This window comes from Pongo pygmaeus, chromosome 11, assembly GCF_028885625.2.
Source record: "Pongo pygmaeus isolate AG05252 chromosome 11, NHGRI_mPonPyg2-v2.0_pri, whole genome shotgun sequence".
In the NCBI taxonomy this organism is placed as follows: domain Eukaryota; kingdom Metazoa; phylum Chordata; class Mammalia; order Primates; family Hominidae; genus Pongo; species Pongo pygmaeus.
Window position 1 is genome coordinate 136,355,484 of NC_072384.2, and position 19,231 is coordinate 136,374,714.

Consider the following 19,231-nt stretch of genomic DNA (forward strand, 5'->3'; position numbering starts at 1 on the left):
CAGTGGCTCACGCCTGTAATCCCAGCACTTTGGAAGGCCCAGGTGGGTGGATCACTTGAGGCCAGGAGTTGAGACCAGCCTAGCCAACATGGTGAAACCCCATGTCGATTGAAAATACAAAAAATTAGCTGGGCATGGTGGTGAGTACCTGTAATCCCAGCTACTTGGGAGTCTGAGGCAGGAGAATCATTTGAAACCAGGAGGCAGAGGTTGCAGTGAGCCAGATCACGCCACTGTACTCCAGCCTGGGCAACACAGTGAGACTCCATCTCATAAAAAAAAAAAAGAAAAAAAAACCACCTGCGAAAAGTCCTCTCTCCCCCCTAAGCCCTGTGGCTGTTCACATTCCAGCTCCTCATTTCTCTGTTCCACGTGCCACTGTAACTCAATAGTAACGGAATGAATGGGCGGGGCTGGGGGTGGGGAATCCTGGCAGCTGAGCTTTAAAAAAAAAAAAAGGCTCAGTTTCTTTTTTAGGAAACTGGTGCCGACATCCCTGTGCAGCTGCTCAAACGCCCCCGTGTACACACATGACTTAGATTGGGGGGATCCAGGTCACCTGTGACCCTGAGGGGGTCCATCAGAAACTCAGGGGACTCTCTGCTCCCCTCTCCACACACCTCCCTCCCACCCCTCTCTCCCACCCCTCTAGGCCTCACCCCTGCATCTCCCTCATATACACCAGCTGCTCTGCCGGCCTCTGCCTCAGGCGCTCTGCCCCAGGCAGTGCCTGCTGCGCCCCACCTGCTGCAGGTGAGGGTTCCCTGACCCCCTGCTCTAAAACCCAGAGTCACTCAAGCCTCCTGACCTCCTTCCCAGTATCACTTACAGTGTGGCCATCTTACATTCAGAAGCATTCATCACACTCGTCTTTCTTTTCTGCTTGCCTCTCTGGCCAACAAGAATGTCTGTTTCATGAGAGTGCAGATTGTGTCTGTTTCAACAATTCACTGGGTTATCCCTGTGCATAGAACAGGAACAGACCCCAAATGGGGGCTGGGTGAGCATTCATTAAATGGGTCATTGGACAAGTGACCAAACCTGGAAGAATAATGCCAGTGTAGGGAGTGTGCTTAGCCACCTGCGTGGTGCACAGAAGCGGGCCTGCACATAGGACTGTGTGTGTGATTTTTCCTCCTTCCTAAAGTGTGTGTCCTCTAGACCCATATTAAAGTCTTGTTCCTTCTTTCTGAACATTTTAAAATTTCAGTTTCAGAAGCTCTCCTGTAAAACAAATTTCTACGAATGAGTAACTTTCTCTGGTGTTTGAGTCTGTTATTTGGGAGGCAAACTATGCTCTACAATTCCAGATTCATAAACTAATTACATTTCTGCTGAGTAAGGTACCGGTTTTCCATGCTGTGGGGAATGTGGGAAGTAGTTAGAGCTGTCATTGTCACCGTGCCATTACTTTTTGGTCTTCTGTTCCAGATGCCATAAGTTCTACTAACCCGAGGGTCATCGATGACGCCAGGGCGAGGAAGCTCTCCAACGACCTGAAACGGTGCACGTACTACGAGACGTGTGCTACATATGGGCTGAACGTGGAGAGGGTCTTCCAGGACGGTAAATGCGCATGGCTGGGAGTTCACTTTCAGTTCATGATACGGGAGGCACTTCAATAAATCAGTCCTGCCTGCACTTGTGCACGTGGGTGGCGGAAATACGTCATTGATGGGTGGGCATTAGTATTGAGAGCAGTCCATTCCAGAGGCAATTCTCAGGTATGTTTCATATGAATAGTGCTGTGTTCAGAAGAGACAACAAGGCATGGCTTGAGAACAGCCTGGTGTTGGGTCTGTGTGTCACTTATGGGGCCTTTTTGTGTACAGGATAGAACATTTCTTGAGCTGTTATTCATCCATGTGCTCTGTAAAACTTGTTTGTGAGCCATTTCTTTGTTGTAATTGCCCATTCTTAATCCAGTCCGTCCTTTAAAGCAGTTTAAATATTTGATATTAGGCTTTGAGGAGAGAACTGAAAGGAGAGAGTGTGTCAAGTTTGGACCTACCCCCACCAAAAAAATAATAAAATGACCCGATACCACTCACAGCAGAGGGTGAAGACCAGCCTTTTGGAATTGTTTTTAGGTTATTTTATTCATTATTGATCACGTACCTTCAGGAACGGCCACAAATCAGACAGAAAATTCTCTTAGAAGAGCGTGAGGTTCTGCAAGGGGGTCACACACTCGTGGATGATCGTAGCGCCAGACGTCATCTATGAGAGAGGAGCCTGTGCAGATGCGTGGGGTGGGCGGGAGAGGTGGCATCACCCTGGGGATAGGAGGGTCTGGGGTAAATAAGGACTGATACTGCTAAAGCCAGTCTTTTCAAGTTGGAAGCTTGGGAGAGGCATGGTTCTGGCAGAGGGTCCCCTTGCTGGTGGGAGTGGCGGAAGTCACTTGTAGGGTCCTCTCCCCTTCTGGTTTAAATCCATGGGGGCAGAGCCACCTGTCCCCCTGCTCTGGTGCCCAGGGGTTGTTGGGCAGAGCAGGGCAACCACGCTCGGGCTCTCCGGAGAGTGCTAGAGCCGCTTCGAGGTGATGGAGGACTCGCCGCGCTCTGACCCTGAAGACCCACGGTGAAAGCAGTGGCTGCAGACTGCTCCCGGGACTTCTTCCAAGTGGGGCAATTTTCTATTACATGTTTAAATTAGTCTTCAGATGAAATTGTAGGGATTCTGTACATTCACTGTTCAACTCAGTTTCAAAGATGACATCAGTTCTCAAACTTCACATTTTCTTTCCTGGAGCAGTGAGGTTCCTTTCTAAGCCTGCCATCTCTTCCTACGCATCTCTGCCTCTCAGATAGTTACCTGTTTTTCAGCACATTGGTCCTAGTTAGTCCTTCATGGCTTAGGTTTTTTCTCGCCTTTTCCAGTGCCAATGCTGAAGAAGCACAGGGTTCCCCTGAGAAGCAGCACAAAGTCGCCGGGGTTCCACAGCCCCTTCTTCCCTCCATTCACGTTTATCTCGGGCACCTCGTGCCGCCTCTGTCGGGAGAATGTCCTGTGGGGAGTACACCTCATTTCAAGCCATGCTGGTGAACAATAGTGAGACGTTAGTGAGACTTGGAAGAACTGTGCAGGGAGGCCCTTGGAGCCCTTCTGAGAGGTGCACCCTAATGGAGCAAGGTCACTGTCGGCCGCTGCGCTGCCGAGGCCCCTGTGAATGTTGAAGTAAAGCATCGTAGATGAAGGGTCCCCAGGTCCGTGCATGAGGCCAGCTGCCTGTTTTCATAAATAGACTTTTCTTCTTTTTTTTTTGGAGACAGAGTCTCGCTCTTTGCCCAGGCTGGAGTGCAATGGCGTGATGGCAGCTCACTGCAACCTCTGCCTCCCAGGTTCAGGCAAATCTTGTGCCTCAGCCTCCCCAGTAGCTGGGATTACAGGTACACGCTGCCACACCTGGCTAATTTTTTGTATTTTAGTAGAGACGGGATTTTCACCATGTTGCCCAAGTTGGTCTCAAACTCCTGAGCCCAGGCAATCTGCCCACCTTGGCCTCCCAAAGTGCTAGGATTATAGGCATGAGCCACCGTGCCTGGCTGTAAATAGACTTTTCATGAGCAGAGCCATGCTTAGTGTCGATGGGCTGCAGCGGGTTTGGGCCCGTCTCCAGCTGTGACAGCAGAGATGAGGGTCTTTGCGGCCTGAGAAGCCCAGAATATTTACGCTCTGGCCCCGTGCAGAGAGCTTGCCGGTCCCCGATACAGGATATCAGGGACTCAGTTGTCTGGATAAGTTTAGTCTCCACAGTGACTCCTTTGCTTTTATATTTATCATGGTTAACATACATGAGTTTTCCATAAATTGATGAATACTTCTTATAAAAATAATGTTGTCAATTAATACTGGGGGTTGTCAATTAATGAATACTGGGGGATGTCAGAATGATGCTGCCTTCCTGCCAAACAACCTTTGTACATTCTGGCCGCTCTAACGAGACCCAGTGGCTTATACAACAGACTTTTACTTTTGCCACTTACGGAGGATAGGAGTCCAGGGCCAGGTGCTGGTGGGTGCGGTGTCTGCGGTGTCTGCCGAGGGCCATCCTCCTAGTGGGCTATGTGCTTGCGTAGTGGAGAACAGAGAACACAAGCCCTCGCCTGTCCCTTCCCATAAAGGCACTTAACCCATCACAGGGTGTTCCACCCTTGTGATCAGTCACCTGGCAGAGGCCCCACCTCTTATTCCCCTGGGGGTCAGGATTTCAGTATAAGAATTTGGGTTGAGTTCCATACCACACCCAGCACATTCAAGGTAGAGGACAGGCAGCCAGCCACCTCTGTGTTGGAAGCGTTTCGTTTTCTTCAGGTTGGGAGGTGGAAGGGGAGAATAAGGACTGATATTTCTAAATATTAGTTTAAAATATTCAGAAAAAGCGTTTCCTTTGCTGTGACAGCTCATGTCACACCTCCCCAGGTGATGCTGTGATGAGTGTCCGTTTTCATGGGTACAGGAGATTTCCGTTCCAGTTTCGTGTTATAGAAATAATACACTCTCATTATGTATTCGGATTTTGGCTGGGCACAGTGGCTCACGCCTGTAATCCCAACACTTTGGGAAGCTGAGGAGGGCAGATCACCTGAGGTCCATAGTTCGAGACCAGCCTGGCCAACATGGTGAAACCCCATCTCTACTAAAATTACAAAAAATTAGCCGGGCATGGTGGCAGGCACCTGTAATCCCAGCTACTCATGAGGCCAAGGCAGGAGAATCACTTGAACCTGGGAGGCGGAGGTTGCAGTCAGCTGAGATTGCACAATTGCACTCCAACCTGGGTGACAGAGCGAGACTCTGCCTTAAAAAAAAAAAAAGTAGGATTTTATGGAATCTGAAAAGCAAATACCTGTGATGCTACAACTTCCGTGACTATTGCGATTTTTTTTATTCTTAAAATATTTTCATGTGAAGATACATTTTTAAAATAAAATGAGAGTTACTTTGCGTATTTTATATCATAGTTATATGATATGTGGTTTCTTATTTGTATATATATTTTCACTTAAATCACAAACACTCTCATTGTTAGTGATAAAAGTAGTTGCTGAGTAGGAGCTTTATTCAGTGCTTAGCAATCCTTAACAATAACGAAGTAAAAATCCTCAAGGAAAATTAAACATTGTAAGGTTTATATAAAGTTGAAGAAATCGAAGCTCAGAGAAATGGCATAGCTTGACCCAAAGGGACACAGCCTGGACTGGATCCCCCATCTTGGGACCTGAGAGCCTTGACTTAACCGCAGCACCGGAACATTTTGTCATTAAAATGGAAGCAGATCAGGTCCTGGGGCCTCAAGAACACACCAGCTCTGCCCACAGGTCTGGGGAGGGCCTTGCAGGGGACACACGCAGCCAGCAGGGCCCCTGCCCGCTCGCCAACTCAGTTTATTCACATTTCTTGATAACTCTGGCTTCTTTTTCGCCCTAGGGCTTACTTTGTTTATTTACTTTTTATACCTATATATGGTAGAAAGAAAACATAAAGGAAAAGTGTGTAATTTCTACATAATGTTTGGCTTGTAAATAAAAAAAAAAACAATCCACCTGCTTCCATCGCCCTGTGGAGTCCACGTTCCTGATTGGCTCTGTACCGAGGTTCATTTAAAAGGCCAGGGACCTCATTCTTTCTTCTTCAACATTTGACTTCTTAGTGTCTTGTAACAAAAGGACATTATAAAAATTAATGGAGAAACATTGCATTCACTTTTTGTTCACTTGTGTAGTCCTGTTTACTTTTCTTTCATTCATGGAGTTGCCCGATGGCTACTAGCAAGTGGTTTTAGGTATTGGGAAGCAGCCTAGCAAGCTGGTTCATCCGTCCAGTCAGTCATTCATCTGAGCATCAGCTTCCCACCCACTGTGCGTCTGGTCAGGGGCTAGAGGCAGATTGGGAAGCGTAGGCAGGGTCCCTTCCTCCGTGAAGTTAAGGTCCACTAGGGAGGGTAAACATCAAACAGTCATGCAGAAACATGAACTTGTGTCTTGCCCAGGGGTGGAGAAGAAGTGTGGCAGCCCAGGCTGCTTTCTGGGGGGTGGAGCGTTCTCTCTCCTGCTCACGGGCGAGTTTGTGTGGCTTGCGGGGCTGGGGGAGCTGGCTCCACAAGATGGTTTCTGCTTGACCTGGGCAGCTGAGCCGGATGTGGGCCATGGGTACCCAACTGTTTGGATTCTCAGCAGAGCCCTGTGGGAGGGGGGCACTGGGGGCCGGGGTGGGCTGGATGTGTGGACTTGGCAGCTGGGGGCTGCAGGTCCGTCTGCAGGGACTGCACAGGGCTCCCGTTCCTAGATTGCCTCACAGCTAGCGGCTCTGCACCTGTCAGATTCTGCGTGGCTCTGTTTGCTTCTTCCCGCAACTGGGAAATAACCTATATACAAGTTTTTCTATTTTTAAAGTTAAAATGGTGATTTCAGTGTTTGGCATTAAATTTTTCGAAAGTCCCTGTTCATTTGTTCTCCTAGGTTCTGGATACATGAACATGAAGGATTACAGAAAAATAAAGTCCATTCCATGTAGACATTGTTTCTCTGGTCCTACGATCCTTCCCACTTCCCCTTCCCTTTTTTCGAGGCAGGGTCTCTGTCACCCAGGTTGGAGTGCAGTGGCACAATCTAGGCTCACTACAACCTCTACCTCCCGGGTTCAAGCAGTTCTCCTGCCTCTGCCTCCTGAGTAGCTGGGATTACAGGCATGCGCCATCATGCCCAGCTACTTTTTGGCTATTTAGTAGAGACTGGTTTTTGCCATGTTGGCTAGGCTGGTCTTGAAATCCTGGCCTCAAGTGATCCTCTGGCCTCGGCCTTCCAAAGTGCTGGGATTGCAGGCATGACTCACTGCACCCAGCTTGCGATTCTTCTTTAAAGAGACATTTTTCCCATTTCATATGAAGAACCAGCTTTCTGAGTGGCAGCAAGCATCTCTTCCGGACAGAGTCCATGTCTGACATGGGACTGTAGTCAGGTCTCTGGAAGGTCAGGAAGGGTGGAGTGTTGGTGATGGGATTTTTCAGCCTACATGCTGAAAGGTCACCTAAAATAGTTATAACTTAGTGACAAAAATAAATCCTCCCTCCAGAAGGCCAAGTCATGTTCAAGGTGGTAGCAAGCTGTGTACAGGTAGCGACAGGGCCCCTTTGAGCATTACACGTGCACCTTGGGAGGAAGAGAGCGGAGAGAGGGCTCTGCCTGTGTATTCTTGGAGATGGTGCATTCAGCACTGTCGTTCCCTGCAGTTAGGTTTTGGAGAGCGTAAACTTTAGCCTGTCTTCAAATGCTTTGAGTTTCTCGTCTTCCTGAGTAGCGTGTTGGGAGCTTTCTCTGTTGTGGGTGGCAGTGCCATAGAGGAACACAGGGGCCTGTGTCGTGGCATCTGTTCAATCGGGGAGACAGGATCAGAGTTTTTTTGTTTGTTTTGACATTTTTGAGCCAATGCACCCTAACTTTTATTGGGCATAGTTTATGATTGTTAAATTATGGTGTCTTTGCGGTAGCTGTGTGGCATGTGGGATTTTAAAGGCCCCTGATTCCTAAAGAAAGAGGGGTTTCCCCTTCATATGCAATCAGGAGTACAACCTGATAGTGGTACAAAGAATTGTTTTCATTTCTTCTCCAAGCAGTTTGATGCCCTTTCTCCCTTCACTCCCCCTCTCCTAGAATGAGCTGATAAAGATGTATCTGAGTGGTCCACAGTGTGGTTTTATGCATGGATTGTTTATTTGCATCCCAGCATGTTTTGTATACAGCAGGGGTCCCCAGTCAGGCCGCACAGGAGGTGAGCAGCTTGCAAGTGAGCATTACTCCCTGAGCTCCTCCTCCCGTCGGATCAGCGGCAGCCTTAGATTCTCCAAGGAGCACGAGCCCTATTGTGAACTGCGCATGTGTGAGATCTAGGTTACGCACTCCTTATCAGACTGTAATGCCTGATGATCTGAGGTGGAACAGTTTCATCCTAAAAGCATCCCCATCCCCCGCCTGCCCCCCAACCCCTGATCCTCAGAAAAATTGTCTTCCATGAAACCAGTCCTTGGTGCCAAAAAGGTTGGGGACTGCTGGTATATAGAATTTAATATTCTTGCAGGCATTTTCTGAACCTTCTAGTCACTTGTTAAATCCCAGTTCAGAGCATCACATTAGATATATGATCTGCACTGTGCGAGGGCATGCTCCCCACCAAAACGTCAACCTCTTCTTAAGCTTGTATTCATACGACCATAGGAAAACCTACATGCAGAACTTTGACTCTGATAATAGTTGTTAGACCAGGTCAAGATCCATGTCAAAGAGGTAAATTACAAATTATCATTTCTCTGCTTAATGGTCTCCAGGGCCAGTTTGGTGATCTCACATAAGAGACTTCTGTCCTAGAACAGACCTGCATTATTGTGGAGGGGGAGACAGTAGGTTCTAGGTGTATGGGAAAGCTGGGCAGTGGCACTGGAAGGGCTCTGTGTGCCAGGTGCTAGCGCTCCCGGGCTCTGTATGCCAGGTGCTAGTGTGGCCACAGCCTTGTGGCTTATTAGGGCTTCCTCTGTTCACACGCTGTGTACATCATCCTGGTGGATGGGTGTTTATCTGGCAGAGTAGTTCCTGGTCTAGGCAGATCTATGTCAGTCCTTTGACCTCATTGCCCCTGGCTTTTTATGTTTGTGTTGCAGTTAACATTCTGGAAAGCACTTTTATAGAAGCCGTTCCATTTGTCTTTTGTCCCTTCCCAGTAACGACTCACCTGGGCATATCTAACCCATGCCAAGAGCCCGAGCTGGGAGAGGTTGTGTGATTTTTACCAAGGTTGCACGGGAAGTCAGGGAGCCTCGGTGTGCTCTTGATGCTTTGCTGCCAGAGACTGAAATCCTGGTGTGCAAAGAACCCCATCTCACGTTAAATGTCTGCAGCTGTCTGGTCCTAATTACAGGAGTGTCCAGAACCAGGGAAGCTGTATTAATGAGCCCGTTTGTGCAACCTAAGTGCACGCGCTAGAGCGTCGGTGAATGTAAGCAGTCTTCTGGGCCTCTTCTCCTGGGTCCTGCATCATCTTGGACCATTTTGTTTTGCTCACACCACAGTCCTTGTGCTGTTAAAGGATATATCAGTTATGCCTCTTCCATTCTTTCCTGAAATCAGCTTAATTTTCATTGTCGGGGTGGCCTGTTTTATGATTTGTTTTTGTTGCTATTTTTTTCTCCTTTATTATATTAGAGATTAGATTGGAACTAGTGTGTGTGTGTGCACGCATGTGTGTGTGTATGTGTATGTGTGTTAGCGAGGGAATACTTCAAAAAATAAGATTTTTTATACTTGAAAGCAAGCCATGTATATGTGTACATTAGGCACTTGATATATGTTGAAAAGGTGGATTAATGGGTCATTAATTGTCCATTTTTTAATCACTTGTAATGACTAATAATTATATAACAATTTAATGGTTTATGATGTAGGATAGTGGATCTCATTAGGCCCAGTTTATAGCTGGGACTACATTGTTGGAAATGCTGCCTTCCCAGAGGTATATGGTGCAGCTGGTGTCAGGCGAGGCCATCATTTCCCGTTTCTACCTGTGATGTTGGCTGTGCACCTGTACTCATCACTGTCCCCGTCTCTACACCCTCACCCCCTTCACACATTGAAAGTCTTATTTCTAAGACTTCCTGGGACAGATGGGTGGTAGATGTGTATTAGGACAGTATGAAAGAGGTTCAGCTGCTTAAATTACACTTCATTAAGGGGGTTCATATTTGAACATTTTCTGAGAACAAAGATGACGTGAAGAAAGTGACCTACGTAAGACTCTGGCAGCACTTATGCGGTACCAATACAAATGGGGGTCGGGGGCTGAGCAGAAAACATTCTTTAAGAGTTAAATGATCAAGTCACATAAGACGTGTTGTTTTTGTTTTGTTTTGTTTTGAGACAATGTCTCACTGTCACACAAGCTGGAGTGCAGTGACACAATCTTGATTCACTGCAACCTCTGCCTTCTGGGCTCAAGCCATCCTCCCACCCCAGCCTCCCAAGTAGCTGGGATTACAGGTGCGTGCCACCACACCCAGCTAGTTTTTGTATTTTTAGTAGAAATGGGGTTTTGCCATGTTGCCCAGGCTAGTCTCGAACTCCTGAGCTCAAAGCGATCCGACCACCTCAGCCTCCCAAAGTGCTGGGATTACAGGCATGAGCCATGGCACTCGGCCATATAAGGAGGTTTGATGCTGGTTTGGGAGCCGTTCTGGTGTGGTTAGCCCTACGGTCATTGATGTCATTGCCCAGCAACTTCTTTTTTTTTTTTGAGATGGAGTCTCACTCTGTCACCCAGGCTGCAGTGCAGTGGCGCAGTCTCGGCTCACTGCAAGCTCCGCCTCCTGGGTTCACACCATTTTCCTGCCTCAGCCTCCCAAGTAGCTGGGACTGCAGGCGCCCACCACCACGCCTGGCTAATTTTTTTGTATTTTTAGTAGAGACGGGGTTTCACCGTGTTAGCCAGGATGGTCTCGATCTCCAGACCTCGTGATCCACCCGCCTTGGCCTCCCAAAGTGCTGGGATTACAGGCGTGAGCCACCGCACCAGGCCCTGGCATCCAGTGCATTCAGTGCATGTGAGAATCTGCAGATGGTCTCCAGCAGAGCCACATCTGACCTGCCTAGTAGCTTATCTCCCAGTGAATGGGAGAGGTGCCGACCTGCTGTTGACTGTAGGGAGACTTGATTCAGCCTGTTGATGGGGGCGCACATGTGAGGAACAAGCCTTTGTGGGTTTGTGTGGGTCTTTCTCTTATGCCATATCCCTGGTTTGTATTTGGATGGGAAAATACATAAATGTTTGATAGTGATAATTTTTATGAAACATGACATTGCCAACTCCTTTCTTCATATGCATTTTCAAATTCAGTTCTTAACCAAAGAAGCTCTTTCTACAACAGGGTTAAATTAGAAACTGAAATAGCAAATTAATACCAAAAAATTTTTTTAAAATCCAACCAAATGAAAAATACTCTTGAGTTACTATTTTTAGAAAAAAATTAGTTTGGGTTGAAAAATTCTTACTCTTGTGAAGCTATAAAAGCACATGTTTTACTGATGAGAGAAGCTTCTGGCACATCAGCTGAGACAAAAATCTTCCATATTCACTCAATAAATACAAATACAGAAGATGGGCTGGGCGCGGAGGTTCACAGCTGTAATCTAAGCACTTTGGGAGGCTGAGGCAGGCGGATTACCTGAGGTCAGGAGTTTGAGACCAGCCTGGCCAACATGCCAAAACCCTCCTCTCTAAAAATACAAAAATTAGTCAAGCATGGTGGCGTGTGCCTGTAGTCCCAGCTACTCGGGAGGCTGAGGAGGGAGAATCTCTTGAACCAAGGAGGCGGAGGTTGCAGTGAGCTGAGATCACACCACTGCACTCCAGCCTGGGCGACAGAGCAAGACTCCGTCTCAAAAAACAAAACCAAAAACAAAATAAATACGAATGTGTAAGATAGAATTCATTATGAAGCTACACCAGACATTTTCAGGACTAATTTGAGAATGTGCTTGAGATGATTATCCTTAAATCATCCAAGTGTTTTTGAATATTATTTCAATTATTTCATCTTAGAAATATGAAATCAGCTTGTTTCTTGTTTGGAGTTGCCCCTTCTTTTTATTATTATTTCTTAATTCAGACAAGATCTCGCTCTGTCACACAGGCTGGAGTACATCACTGTACTCCATCCATCATAGCCCACTGCAGTTTCAGACTCGGGCTCAAGCCATCCTCCTACCTCAGCCTCCTGAGTAGCTAGCACTACTGGTGCATGCCACCATGCCCAGCTCATTTTTCAAAATTTTTTGTAGAGATGGAGGTCTCGATATATTGCTAAATCCAGTCTCCAGCTCCTGATCTCAAGTGATCCTCCTGTCTCAGCTTTCCAAAGTGTGATGGGGTTACAGGCATTAGCCACCACTCCCAGCAGCCCAACTTTTAAAGGATTCTCTCTCAGTCTATCGCTTGATTTGCTTAACACCAGCCATTTAATATGAAAATGTTTAGGTGGGGGAGGGAATATCTTAAGTATCATTGTGCTCCATACTCCACAGACTGCACCTGCTGGCCTTAGCGATACGGGGTCAAGTATGAAACATGATAGAGTGACACCCAAGGAACCTGTAAGGAAAGGAATTTTGATTCTTTCAGAAATAACAGGAAGAAATTAATCTTAAAATCTTAAGGTTGATGTTGCAAACAACCAGAGACAGTAAATAAATTGTTATTTAGTAGTGTTGCAGAATATTGTGTTAATAGAGCTTGTGATCTCTTCTGGCAATTTCTTACCCTAAGTCTGGGATTTTTCCTGCTGTGCTTCTCTTACTGGAAACGTTAAGTGTGCACAGATGCTCATACGTGTGCAAAGAAATGCCTGAATTAACTCTCACACTGCCAACATCAGATCATTAAACACACTATTAGTAAATGTTCTCTATTTTGATTTTCATGTTAAGACTCATCTCTTTTGCTCATAGAATTAATTTTATCAATGACATAGAAAATGGTTATTTTAATACTTTTCTGCACTGCGGTATCATAACTGTGTTTTGCCCCAGGACTTCTCTCTAATGACTTTAGCCAGCTTGAATTAGTGTGATGTATCATTAATGCATACAAATGGCTTTTATTTTTGTTCATAATCTGTTCGTAATGCCACGGCATTCTGCTCTTTCTAATGCTTTTAAAATGATTAAGTAGTGATGTACTTTTTGACCTAGTTAACCCTCCATGGAATCGATGATCAAAAGAATAAGAGAATATTACTTAACTAGGATAGTCAGAAGTTGTTACAATCTGTAGCTGATGTTTTCCAGTTATTTTGAAGTTTTTTACAATTTTTTTTCCTTAGAGAATATGGACATAGGCCGGGCGCACAGTGGCTCATGCCTGTAATCTCAGCACTTTGGGAGGCCGAGGTGGGTGGATCACCTGAGGTCGGGAGTTCAAGACCAGCCTGGCCAACATGGTGAAACCCCATCTCTACCAAAAGCAAAAAATTAGCTGGGCATAATGGTGCATGCCTGTAATCCCACCTACTCGGGAGGCTGAGGCAGGAGAATCTCTTGAACCCAGGAGGCGGAGGTTCCAGCGAGCGGAGATCGTGCCGTTGCATTCCAGCCTGGGGGACAAGAGCAAAACTCCGTCTCAAAAAAAAAAAAAATATTGCAGAGAATATGGACATAGCCATATGGTCCTTTTTTCTAAGTAAACTTCACTCATCGAGAAGCTACCCACAAACCACTGGGTTAGCAGCACTGAATTTGTTCACTTGATGAAAGATGAGGAAAAGTAATCCTTTTTAAGTTGTGAAGTCCTTTAACCTCAGAAAGGGTGGCTTTGTCTCATGGACTTTGATATTTTTTGCATAGTCCTTGTAGGGTGAGCCTGGCCAGACACTGGCTCCAAGAGGATGTGAGGAATTCAGGCTCCGAACAGATCAGGGGCATCCCTAAAGGTTGGGCTCTGGAATCTGAGGTGAGTTTGTGTATTGATTGTAGAGCCTCTTCGAAGTGTTGTGACGAGGAGAGCGATGCACTGACGGCCTTAGGAGTCTTCCCTGACGTAAGCAAAAGTCAGCTGGGAAGAGTGGATTTCAACTTTGTTTTCCTAAGAGAAAAACAGACCAGATGCCGTGGCTCACACCTGTAATCCCAGCACTTTGGGAGGCTGAGGCAGGTGGATCCCCTGAGGTCAGGAATTTAAGACCAGCCCGGCCAACATGGCAAAACCCTGTCTGTACTAAAAATACAAAAAAAAATTTAGCTGAGCATGGTGGCAGGCACCTGTAATCCCAGCTGCTCAGGAGGCTAAGGCAGGAGAATTGCTTGGACCCAGGAGGCAGAGGTTGTGGTGAGCTGAGATCGTGGCACTGCACTCCAGCCTGGGAGACAGAGCGAGACTCCATCTCAAAAAAAACAGAAAAGAAAAATGGATTGTAAAACCTTCAGTGAGTACGTTGGATTTTGTGAAATTTGCCAAAGAGAAGAAAGATCATTTTTAAAGGATATAAAATATGGAAATAAAAACCACTCACAACACTGCCACCCGGGGGCAATGATTGTTAAGGCTCGGGTGTGTGTTTGTGTGTGTGTGTGTGTGTGTGCGTGCACCTGCCGTGTTTGAAAAAAATGGACTGTCATGCATTGTGAGACTTTATAGCATACTCTTTCACATACACGTGGAGCATCCCTAATCTGAAAATCCAATCTTAAACTGGAAATGCTCCAAAATCCGAAATGTTTTGAGTGCAGACATGGCACACAAGTGCTCACGGAGAATTTCGGATTCCAGGTTTTCAGTTTAGGGAGGCTCAGCCTGCAAATATTCCAAAATAAAAAAAAAAAAATCTGAAATTCAAAACACCCTGGTTTCCAAGCATTTTGGACAAGAGATCCCCAACTGTGAATACTTTTCCGACCCTGTGGTTATTGATTTTTGCACGGCATTTCCTTGAGCAAACAGAACAGCTTTTGGACCCAGTCTCCAATTAGACATTTAGTTGGATTTTTATCCCTCTGTATTTGATTTAGATGAGTGCTTCCATGCATGGTTCTCTTTACTGAAAGCTGTGTCTCTGTCCTTCCTGATTTCCCAAGGATCCATCTCTGGAAGTGAGACTGTGTGTCCACAGCTTGCAGAATGTTAAGGCTTTGAATCCTCGGTGTTGACTAGCCTTCCAGGAGGCCTGTCCTAATTCAGGGTTCTCCAGCAGCTGCCCTTTTTCTGCACCTGGCCACACTGGGTATATTCATTTTGAAAACCTCTATCAGTTTATACACAGAAGGATTATTTCATGTAAGTCACCCCCAAATATGAAAATAAGTCCACGTCCTATAATCTGTTAACTGATTTCCCACCTGTCCTAGGTAGGAAAGGTGTGCTCTTGAGGATGACACATGGGACCCAGGCAGTCCTTGCTGCTCTTACAGATGCGCCCTTTTGGGGTCATCAGGCGGTTGCAAAGGTGGGAGCAGCCGTGCGCCCTAGAATGCTGACAGCACAGAGCCCTGGTCTGAAGATCTGTGTGTGGCTTTGATCTGTGTGTGGCTGTGACCTGTGTGTGGCTCTGGCCTGTGTGTGGCTGTTGCCCATGTGTGGCTGTGACATGTGGAGGCGAACTTCCACGGCGGAAGTGCCATGCTTCCGTAAGCTTTTCCGACTGGTTGCTTTTATCGGCACATCAGCACCTTACAGACAAATATCTGAAGAACACTTCAAGGGAGGCAAAGAGAAAGCAAAACTGCCAGTTCCTTGAGCATGGCTGTGTGTTGTTGGTGCTCTGAAGGGCTTGAGAATCCCTCTATACCCTTCATTTTCATGCACAGAAACTGAGTTTCAGGGAAGAGCTGTGGCCCGCCACGGTCGCTTCAGCCCCTCCCCATTGCCCATGTTTATTCCTTTTCTGCTTCTCCTCATTGTCCATCTGGACTGGGGATCTTGGTCACGTAGACCCATGTTTCCCAGGCACCTAAAGCACATCCCCCGCTTTGGTGATCATAAAAATCTGTTATTCCATGTTTGAAATATCAGGATTTCAGAACTCAGTCACTGACAGGTCACTGCCACAACAGCTAAAGAATTAAAACCCAAACATGTCTCCTTATCTCTGCTGCATCCTGAGTCGGCTCGGCTGCCTGCATGTTCCCACCCCTGATGGGGGCACCTTGGAGCGCCTGTGGGATGGGGGTATCTGGGAGTGTCTGTGGGATGGGGGTATCTGGGAGTGTCTGTGGGATGGGGGTATCTGGGAGTGTCTGTGGGATGGGGGCATCTGGGAGTGTCTGTGGGATGGGGGTACCTGGGAGGGTCTGTGGGATTGGGTATCTGGGAATGTCTGTGGGATTGGGTATCTGGGAATGTCTGTGGGATGGGGGCATCTGGAACTGTCTGTGGGGTGGGGGGCATCTAGGAGTGTCTGTGGGATGGAGTACCTGGGAGTGTCTGTGGGGTGGGGGCATCTGGGAGTGTCTGTGGGATGGGGTACCTGGGAGGGTCTGTGGGATTGGGTATCTGGGAATGTCTGTGGAACGGGGGCATCTGGGAGGGTCCGTGGGGTGGGGGCATCTGGGAGGGTCCGTGGCATGGGGTACCTGGGAGTGTCCGTGGGATGGGGGCACCTGGGAGTGTCCGTGGGGTGGGGGCACCTGGGAGGGTCCGTGGGGTGGGGGCATCTGGGAGGGTCCGTGGGGTGGGGGCACCTGGGAGGGTCCGTGGGGTGGGGGCACCTGGGAGCGTCCGTGGGGTGGGGGTATCTGGGAGTGTCCTTGGGGTGGGGGCACCTGGGAGCGCCCGTGGCAGCTGCTTTGCTTTCCCCATGGGTGGTAGTCTCACGCTGCCCCCACAGGCCCGGCCCCTCCAGTGGGAACATGTGCCTGCACTGTTTAGTCAAACATGTAAATAATCAGCAGCAGTCCAGCCTAAAAAGAGAAGCTGAACACTTCGTTTGGGGGCTTATCGGCTCACTGCCGCGTGGTCAGTCCTGGTGCCGTGAGCGCAGCCAACTGGACTGTACCACATGTTCCCTTCTCCCTGGGCTGAGCAATCGCTTCCCCCCTAAATGTTCGGCAGCACTTTGCCTTGTACGTGTCTACGTCTGCAGGAGGGGCTGTGACTCATCCCCAGCCAACCGTATTCCAAGCATAGCCATAGTTCAGAGTGAGTCTTTATGGTCGGTGAATTGTGGAGTTTCAGAAAACTCCCTCATTCAACTTTGTGAGTAAACTAAGAAAAAATATTGAACACCAACATAGTCATCTGGATACTAGGAAATACTCCCATGCCTGCACTGAGATTTCATTATTCAGTGAAAAGTCCAAGGTAGCGTTTACATTTCTGGCCTGACCTCTAGATGTGTAGAATTTCAGAGCTGGAAGGACAGAGACCCCACCTAGCTCTACCCTTCCCTTCACAGGTGGACAGGACGGGTCTTGTCAGATAGAGTGTTTAGTAGCAAGGCAGGTGCTAGAAATTAGGTCTGTATCTTTTGGCTGCACAGTTTGATTCTTGTTTTATGAATGTTACACTTAGAAGTCATTGGCTACATTTAAAAACTTGGTAGTGAGCTAAAATAAAATGCTCCTTTACGTTATAATTATTTTTAGTAAAATTTAAGCCATTTTAGCACAGGGTGCTTGGATTAAATGCAGTACGATAACACATCGATTATTTTTATAAGCTAACTAATAAAAATTGACAGCATTTTCTGCATGCAATAGAGTATGTGAGTAACAGGACATTGGGTCTGTGACAAGGTCTGAGTTAGAAGGACTGTATGGCCCATGAAGTACAGTGTATGCAAGTGCTGTTGTAATTTAGTAAACTGCCACTAGGGGGCATTGAAAGCACTTCTAAGGATTATTCTCCTGCGCAAATTTTTTCCTTTTGCTGTCGCCATGGAGAATACAGATATAATAAAACACACTGGTTTAAGAGACCATTTAGACCTGTAATAAGATACACTCCATAAAGCGTGTGAAGTTACTGGATCAGCAGCACACAAGTGCAGAAGTAAAAAAGTTTCATTCATTGGAATGAGGAGGAGAACACGATTAAAAGGATGAAATTTTATATTCTGTGGTTAAAGAATTCTACATTCTGTGGTTATATATTCTGTGATTTTGCCCTGCATATAACTTTACAGAAGAATCAAAGAAAACTTGGCCAAAGATACAAAGTTTTTTGTGTGTGTTTTTTTGAGGAGTCTGGCTCTGTCGCCCAGGCTAGAGTGCAGTGGTATGATCTGGGCTCACTGCTACCTCCACCTCCCGGATTCAAGCAATTCCCATGCCTCAGCCTCCCGAGTAGCTGGGATTATATGTGCGTGCTACCACACCGGCTAATTTTTTTTTTTTTTTTTTTTGAGATGGAATTTCGCTCTTTTGCCCAGGCTGGAGTTCAGTGGTATGATCTTGGCTCACTGCAGCCTCCTCCTTCCAGATTCAAGCAATTCTCCTGATTCAGCCTCCCAGGTATCTAGGATTACAGCCTGCCACCACTCCTGGCTAATTTTTGTATTTTTAGTAGAAATAGGATTTCGACATCTTGGCCAGGCTGGTCTCAAACTCCTGACATCAGGTGATCTGCCCACCTTGGCCTCCCAAAGTGCTGGGGTTACAGCTGTGAGCCACTGCGCCCCGGCCTGATACTTCTTAATAGAGTATGATAAAGGGACTTATTATTTAGACCATCATTCTCTCTTAACAGAACGCACCAAAAGTTTCTCTGGCTTGAGTGACTGCCCAGGCACCTCACGTTAGCGTCTGCAGCCTTGAATTGGGAGGCAGGTCGGGTGCAGGCTTCTCGTGCGCACCAGCGAGCACCCGGGCCAAGCGTGGAGGCTCTGCAGGCTGAGGGTCCGGCCTACACCATCATCCTCTGCCCAGCCATTGCTTCTTCTTGTTGACTAAAGCCATGACCTTACCTTTATGCAGTCATATTTAGAGAGATGAGGTCTCAAAGGCAAAATCAGACTGACGCTCCTGGGAGAATGACGGGAGTTGATCATTTTTTGGAAATGTAGATATTCCGTTTACAAATCTAAGCACTATTACCAAGAGTGGTAAGTTTCTGCAGGCAGTAGGGACCTTTCCAGAGGATTAGCAGCTGCTGTGTTCCTTGTGGGGTTGGCAGTGGGCTGGGGGCACAGCACGGATGGGATTTTAATGTATAACATGTTTATCTTGGTAGAATCTTCCAGTTTTTTTTTCTTTTTTTCTTTTTTTCTTTTTTTTTTTTTTTTGAGACAGAGCGAGATTCTGTCTCCCAGGCTGGAGTGCAGTCGCACAATCTGGACTCACTGCAACCTCTGCCTCCCGGGTTCAAGCATTCTCCTGCCTCAGCCTCCCAAGTAGCTGGGACTGCAGGCACCCGTGCCATCATGCCTTGCTAATTTCTGCTTTTTCGGTAGAGACAGGGTTACACCATGTTGGCCAGGCTGGTTTCGAACTCCTGGCCTCAACCATTCCACTCGCCTCTGCCTCCCACAGTGCTAGAATTACAGGTGTGAGCCAACATGCCTGGCCAGAGTCTTCTAGTTTCTTGAATGTTTTTTTCTTTTTCTCTTAGTTTTTCTCACCCTAAGATAGAGGGCTTCTCCCTACCAGTTTTCGTTTGTTTGTTCATTGTTTTCACCCTTTATTTTCTCTCACTACATAAGGTTCATTAGAATTTGAGAAATTGTAGCATCTCAGAACACTTTCAATTTCTATATTTGTGA

General features: G+C 47.0%; 1 protein-coding gene across 13 annotated transcripts in view; it reads left to right on the forward strand.

Moving 5' to 3' along the window:
- Positions 1 to 19,231, forward strand: part of AGAP1 (ArfGAP with GTPase domain, ankyrin repeat and PH domain 1) — a 634,886-nt gene that overhangs the window by 255,341 nt on the left and 360,314 nt on the right. For all 13 annotated transcript variants that reach the window (XR_010122905.1, XR_010122906.1, XR_010122903.1 and 10 more), the window contains exon 6: positions 1,432 to 1,566. Coding sequence is in view for 10 of the 13 variants with exons in the window: in XM_054477354.2 (XP_054333329.1) it covers positions 1,432 to 1,566 (135 nt within the window). In the remaining 3 variants the exon portion in view is untranslated. The remainder of the gene's footprint in view (positions 1 to 1,431; positions 1,567 to 19,231) is intronic.